Raw genomic sequence first — 6,927 nt, 5'->3', positions numbered from 1 at the left:
GAAATTTAGTATTCATAATTTAATTTCTAACATAATTTGGTTCTTATAATAGTTCATACCGTTAACATTTTTTATTCAAATGTTACATAATTATATATGATTTGAATGCCTTCAGGATCTCATACATTGTCAAATTGACATATATCTTCCATTTATTTTGGGTTTACATAGTTTTTTACACTATAAAACAATGATCAAATTTTAGTTTTGGTCCCTATACATTCACATTTTCAACATTATTTTTATTGTTACATAATTATCAAGTAATTTTTTTTATTTTAAAATGTTACACCAATAAATTTAACAGAATAATTTTAACAATGATAACAATTATACTTAAATTTTAAATCTAATTGGAATATATTGTTGAAAATAAAATAGAAATTAATTGTTTTATAGAAATTTAAGATGGCGTGTCATTCTCCGGTGACTTGAATTGCTGAGCTGACTTTATTTTCCCAGAGTAGTTTGTAGGATCAACGTTGCAGACACGCATAGCAAGTAATAAATTAATTTGGTAACCTTTAGAAAAGAAAATAATAAAATAAAATAAATGGGCATAAAATTAGAGCAAGTGCAAAGAATTATATTGTTTTCATTGGGAAATAGAACCAACTTTGAAAAACAAAAGGGGAAGCGTGACTCGAAGAAAACTTCATTTAACTTCTCCACGTTGAACATTACCATGCAATGCAAGCATCCCATCTCTTTCGAGAATCTCTCTGGCTAGCAGCAAAGAATAAGTATAACCAGCAACCAAGTAATGGATCACTCACTTGTCTTTTTCTGACATAACCCAAGTTAACTACCACACTGTCTGAATTTTATTGAATGACTTGTCTCAACAAAGTTGCAATGGCACCTCCTAGTTCTGACCACAAGCGGCCTCACACTCCATCATCTTTCTGCTTTTCTTCATTGAATTTGGTTTGGTTCCTTCTTGTACCTAGTACTGTGTTTTTTCTTGTTTCTACTTTGGCTCCTCATCGACCCTCTATTTCCCCTCTTTCTTCGCTTCTACAAGTGTCATTTTCTAATAATTCCCTCCAACTCCAAGGCTCTTCCATCTTCAATGGATCCTCCATTGATTCTTCTTTCCAGCTGGAAGCTGAAACTGATTATTTTGTCTCTAATATGCCCTTTCCGGATGCAATTATTGAGAAACACACGATTCAACTTGTAAGAATTTCCTTTTACTTTTTCTTTTTTTTTTTCAAAATTTTCTTTTTAGAACCCCTTTCTATGTTTGCTTACATGAAATTCTATACCGTGGGGTCAAAGCAGGACATGTCGAAGAATAATGAATCTAAACCTGTTGTTGATGTTACGTTGAAAATTGTAAAGAAAAACAGTAAGTTGGAGAGGAATGAAGCAAATTTGGCAAGAGTTCGGTCATCCATAAAACAAGCTGCTTTAGTTAGGAATTTGACATCGACCCATCAAGACCCTGACTATGTGCCCCATGGTCCAATCTATAGGAATGCCAATGCTTTTCACAGGTATACTCCAAAATGACATCCAATTTGTATTTATTTATTACAAATTCACAATTTATAAATATATTAACCTGGATAATTCAGGAGTTACTTGGAGATGGAGAAGGTGTTCAAGATTTATGTGTACAAGGAAGGGGAACCACCAATATTCCATAACGGTCCTTGCAGAAGCATATATTCCTCAGAGGGAAGGTTCATTCACGAACTGGAAAAGGGCAATTTTTATACAACTAAAGACCCTGATGAGGCATTGGTTTATTTCCTTCCCTTCAGTGTTGTCATGCTGGTTCATTACCTCTACGAACCAGAAACCTCTAACACCGATGCCATCGGACGGACTGTTGTAGACTACATCAATGTCATTTCCGGTAAATACCCTTACTGGAATCGAAGCCTCGGAGCCGACCATTTCATGCTCTCCTGCCATGATTGGGTAACTAATTGTTCTAACTGCAATCAAGCCTTAAAAAAAGAAAGAAAGAAATTCTTGCAAGGATTTGAATGAATTATTTTTTGCAGGGGCCGCGAACATCATCCTATGTTCCACATTTGTTCCATAAATCCATTAGAGTTTTCTGTAATGCAAACACGTCTGAAGGATTTAATCCATCTAAAGATGCATCATTCCCAGAAATCAATCTCTTAACAGGTGAAGTGGAAGGTCTCTTAGGAGGCCCTTCTCCATCTCATCGGTCCATTCTCGCCTTTTTTGCAGGCCGTCTCCATGGTTACATCCGGTACCTGCTTCTTAACGAGTGGAAAGACAAGCGGGACCCCGATGTCCAAGTCTTCGACCAACTCCCCAAGGGAGTTTCCTACATGTCCAAGCTGAAGAACAGCAGGTTTTGCCTATGTCCTAGCGGATACGAAGTGGCGAGCCCGAGAATCGTGGAGGCAATCTATGCTGAATGTGTTCCGGTGTTGATTTCAGACAGCTATGTGCCCCCATTCAGTGATGTATTGAATTGGAAATCTTTCTCCATTCAGGTTGCAGTGAAGGACATCCCCAACATAAAAGAGATATTGATGGGTGTTTCTCAAAGGCAATATTTGAGAATGCAAAGGAGAGTGAAACAAGTACAAAGGCATTTTGTGGTGAATGCAACTCCAAAGCGATATGATGTCTTCCACATGATTAACCATTCTATTTGGCTTCGAAGATTAAACATTCACATTCGGGATTTTCATCAGTCTTGACTTTTAACAAGTTTTCTCAACAAATGTCATGACCCAAATATGTATAAGTCCTAATATGATATTTTTTTCTAACCTTGTTCATTCATTGTATCATTGTAATGATGCTGCCCGTTAAAATTTGTCTTGTCTTGCAGTTAACACGTATATCCTTAAAGAAGGACTAGTGTTGCTAGAGAAAATCAAAGGAGTATCTAAATTAGTTAAAATAACAATTACATTTTGTTTTTTTTTTAAAACGGACAATTTAATTTAAACTCTTTTAAGATTTTTTATTTTTATTTTTACTTTTACCCCTACATTTTATAATTTTTTTCCAATCTTCTTACACAAATTTTATAAAATTCATTCTAAATAATTGTCGTTTTTATAAATTAATGATCATCTTTCCCAATTGAGGTAACTCTTCTTAGTGTGAAACTAAAATTAAAACTAAAATTTTCTTTGACATTGTAAATTAATTGGGAGATCAATTATCTTAAAAGCTTAAGTCAATAGGAAATGACAATTATTATCATCTGAAGGATTTTGTTAAGGAATAATTTAATAAGTTGAATGGGTTTTAAATTTCTATTTTTTCAGTTATGTTTTAAGTTTAGTATGTACTGCAACATTTAGGGGGGACTTTTATGAAATGATTTGTTTTGATCCGTTGGTGCAAAACATTGTGTTTTACTTAGCCTGGTAACCGTTTCTTTTCTTTTGTTCCACGTGGAAATTCTTCTTCCTCGATGTAATAGAACCAGAGGGAAGGAGGAATGCATGTTTTCAATCATCGATTAAATAAGTGAAATTCTTCTATTCTTTATTTTGTTTCTTCTCTATTCTTCCTGGTTTTTCTTTTCTGAAAATTTTCTCATAACAAAGGTATCAGAACTGGTTGATTCTCATGGCCGGGGCCGGGGTTTCCACATGTTTGAAACAACAAGTCACTCACCTATAGCAAGAAGCTACCAGGCTTCATTCTGAGTTCTCCTAGTTGGACAACCGCATTGGGGACAAATTTAAGGAACTGAAAGAGGATTTTCAGGAAGAGTTGAAGTCTGAACTTCAAGGCTAACTGTATGGGTTATTTGAGCAGTACTTGGGAAAGCTCTTAGCATCTGACAAAAGGAAAGGAGTGTTGGGTGGTCCTCCACCAGGATTCCTTCCTAAGGATTCCTTGTTTCCACCATAGAGGGTTGATAGTGTATCCCAACATTCTAGTAACATAGATGTTAGTTCAAAATCTTCTAAATTGGATTGTTCTCGATTTGATGGTAAAAATTTTAGGGGTTGGTGGGCAAAACTAGAATAGTACTTTGGGGTTGAGGAGGTACCTGTGAATGCCAGAGTGAGGGTGGTCATGTTGCATATGAAGGGAACGAATCTAGATTGACATAATTTTTATACTCAGAGGAAATGTGGATTTCACATGCTAGAGTGGGAATCCTATGTACAAAGTCTCAAGGAAAGATTTGGTTCTCAGACTTTTCAAGATCCTATAATGGATTTAGTGTCCCTAAAGCATGTAAGACCGGTGGATCAATACCATGACTCTTTTATTAGTCTGTTAAACCAATTGCACTTACTTGAACCTTATGCTCTAAGCATTGAGGGGTTTTGGACTGCCAAACAGGTGGAAGCCATCCTTAATGGCTCCTCCAAACGTGGATTGTTGACTGGTTGGGGTGTTCAGCCTAAAGCCACAACACCATCTTCTTTGAACCCCAATGCTCATAAGGTTTCAATTCTCTCACCACCAACGAGTGTAGGTTCTGTGCAGAGGGACCAACTGGTGTTTCAGGGTAGTCTCGAGGAGTATCTAGGTCTCTATCTTATGTTGAGATAGAGAAAGGAAAAAGAAGGGACTTCGTTATTGGTGTAGGGCAAAATATCCAGGTTATACCAACTATTGTTAGAACCAGGTACAGAAGGTGACATTGGTGAATTTCAAGAATGCAGTGATCAGTTGGAAGATCTGAGTCTAAGGGATGAGTCTACTTTTGGTCCAATATTATCTTTACATAAGCATTGGTCAAACTTGGGTCATCTTTCTAATTGACTCTGGTACCACTCACAATTTCATAAATGCTAAGTGAGTTAAGCGGTTGGCATTACCAAGTAGTCCCAAGAGCAAATTGAAAGTTATAGTGGCCAATGGAGCTATCTTATCAACTGGTGGAATCTGTAATGCATTCCAATAGAAGGTGCAGTCCATTGAGTTTTATGTTGACTTTTATGTATTGCCTCTTAAGGAATGTGATTTGGTTTTAGGAGTATAGTGGTTGTTGTCCTTATGAACCATCATTTGGGAGTTCAGTTCTCTAATCATGAAATTTATGCATAAAAGGGAGACATGTGTTTTGCATGGTATTCAACCTGGAAATGTCCATCTGGTAAAAGGTTTTCAGAGTTCTAAGTGTTTCTCCTTGGTAGGAGGACCCCCAGGACCTTATTCCATATTGGTACCTGTTCCAACACAAGCATCTCTAAGGGCCATGATAGTATCTACTCCTCATATGCTACAACCCTTGTTGGAAGAATTCTAAGACATATTCCAGGAACCTAAAAGGTGACCACCCCCTAGGCTTCAAGACCATAAAATCCCTTTAAATGATGAAGTTGTTGTAGTAAATTGAGACTTATAGGTATCCTGGCATATAGAAAAATGGAATGGAGAGGATGGTGCAGGAAATGTTACAGGCTAGCATGATTAAGGACAAACAACTCTTTTGCCTCTTCTATAGTTATGGTGAAAAAGAAAGATAACACATGGAGGATGTGTGTGGACTATAGGGATTTGAACCAATTGACTATTAAAGATATATTCCGAATTCCCATTATTGAAAAACTGCTAAATGAATTGGGAAGGCAATGGTGTTTTCCACGTCGGATCTTAGGTCAAGCTACCATCAGATCAAGATGTGGGAGCCTAACATCCACAAGATTGCCTTTAGGACACATGAGGGGCACTATGAGTTTCTATTGATACCCTTTGGTCTCACTTAGGGTTGAGCATTCGATCAAATTGAATCAAATCGAATGAAAAAATTTCGAGTTAATCGAGTTGATGAATCCTATTTTATCATCTTAACTCGATTTGACATTTTCTCAAATCGAGTCGAATGAGATGAAATTTGAATCAAACTGAATCGAATATATTTGTTCAAGTTAAATTAAAAAAAAATGATTTGGGTCCTTGCAAAATTACTTTCACCCACCGTAATCAAACTTATTATTAACTTTCATCCCTTCATAATTTATTTATTAATCTTTTATATATGGATTAACTTCTTTACTTATTTAGTTGCTTCAATTATCTTCTTATTCTTGTCATTATATATTTTGAAATTAAAAATATATTAAATGTAAAAATGTAATTTTTTAATAAAATTATATTAAAGATAAAATATGAAATTAATACCAACATAATTTTAACATGAATATTTTATGGCATTGTAGAGGCCCAAATTTATCCGGACCTACCAAATAATAATAATAAAACCAATCAAACCAAACCCCCCAAAAAAAACCCAACAGCCCAAAACCCTTTAACACTAGCCCATAGCAATTTAAAAAAAAAAGAAAAAAGAAGAAGACTAAAAAAAAAAAAAACCTAGCCATCATCCCTATGCTTGACTGTCGGCCAACTTGCCCTGTCCCATTGCCCATACCTCCACTTGCTCCATCCCCGTATGTCCCGCTCTATGTTTTCGCCCATGTTTCATGCCTCTCGTTCTCCACAACTTCAACACCTGCAATTGGAGCAAAGAGATAGGTGGAAAACGTATGGTTTTTGGCTATAAAGCCTTCAATTTTTCATTGTAAAAGGGGAGGAAGAGATTGTACTAAAGAGGTTTTTTTTGAGAAAAAGAACAGTGGTACTACATGCAATAGAGAGTTTTCTTTTTCGAATATAATAGAGAATATACAAAGTCAAGAGTAAATCGAGAATCGGGACTTAGGTACTAAAGTTTATATACAAATCTCACGCAAGAATCAGTAAAAAACCCACCAAGGAATAGTTTCAAAGGTGATTTTATTTTGTTTTTCTTCATTTTTTTTTTAAATCGGATCCACAATATAAGTTAAAAATAGGAAAGAAGAAGGGAGACTTACCGCGCCTCATGTTTGCGCCATCGAGAGGGCCTTGCTTCCCCAGTCGCCGGCGACTTTTGGGTGGTTGAAGGCTTAGAAAAGTCAAAGCTTAAATTTTTAAAGGAAAAAAATGAATTGAAATGGGTTTTAACTTTGT

At 35.9% G+C, this 6,927-nt stretch overlaps 1 protein-coding gene and 1 long non-coding RNA gene across 2 annotated transcripts; one reads left to right on the top strand and one right to left on the bottom strand.

The window, feature by feature from the left end:
• Positions 1–594: 594 nt before the first annotated feature.
• Positions 595–2,850, top strand: LOC108485002 (probable glycosyltransferase At5g03795). The gene is made up of 4 exons (XM_017788874.2): positions 595–1,179; positions 1,285–1,499; positions 1,581–1,929; positions 2,016–2,850. Exons 1-4 carry the CDS (start codon positions 832–834, stop codon positions 2,691–2,693), a joined length of 1,590 nt encoding a protein of 529 aa, XP_017644363.1. The 5' UTR covers positions 595–831; the 3' UTR covers positions 2,694–2,850.
• Positions 2,851–6,143: 3,293 nt separating this feature from the next.
• LOC128295487 (uncharacterized) lies at positions 6,144–6,927 on the bottom strand. Its single transcript, XR_008285929.1, has 2 exons — positions 6,792–6,927; positions 6,144–6,427 (listed from the first exon to the last, which is right to left on the bottom strand). It is a non-coding gene; the product is annotated as an uncharacterized LOC128295487 (long non-coding RNA).

This window comes from Gossypium arboreum, chromosome 7 (assembly GCF_025698485.1).
Source record: "Gossypium arboreum isolate Shixiya-1 chromosome 7, ASM2569848v2, whole genome shotgun sequence".
Taxonomy (NCBI): Eukaryota; Viridiplantae; Streptophyta; class Magnoliopsida; order Malvales; family Malvaceae; genus Gossypium; species Gossypium arboreum.
Note: the sequence above shows the minus strand (reverse complement) of the source record. Positions and strands in the feature narration are given on the sequence as shown.

Bases quoted from the DNA above. Each gene is read 5' to 3' on its own strand.
- LOC108485002 (XM_017788874.2), top strand. From the start codon at position 832: ATGACTTGTCTCAACAAAGTTGCAATGGCACCTCCTAGTTCTGACCAC. The intron at 1,180-1,284 runs GTAAGAATTTCC...GGGTCAAAGCAG, and splicing joins AGAAACACACGATTCAACTT to GACATGTCGAAGAATAATGA. The intron at 1,930-2,015 runs GTAACTAATTGT...TATTTTTTGCAG, and splicing joins TGCTCTCCTGCCATGATTGG to GGGCCGCGAACATCATCCTA.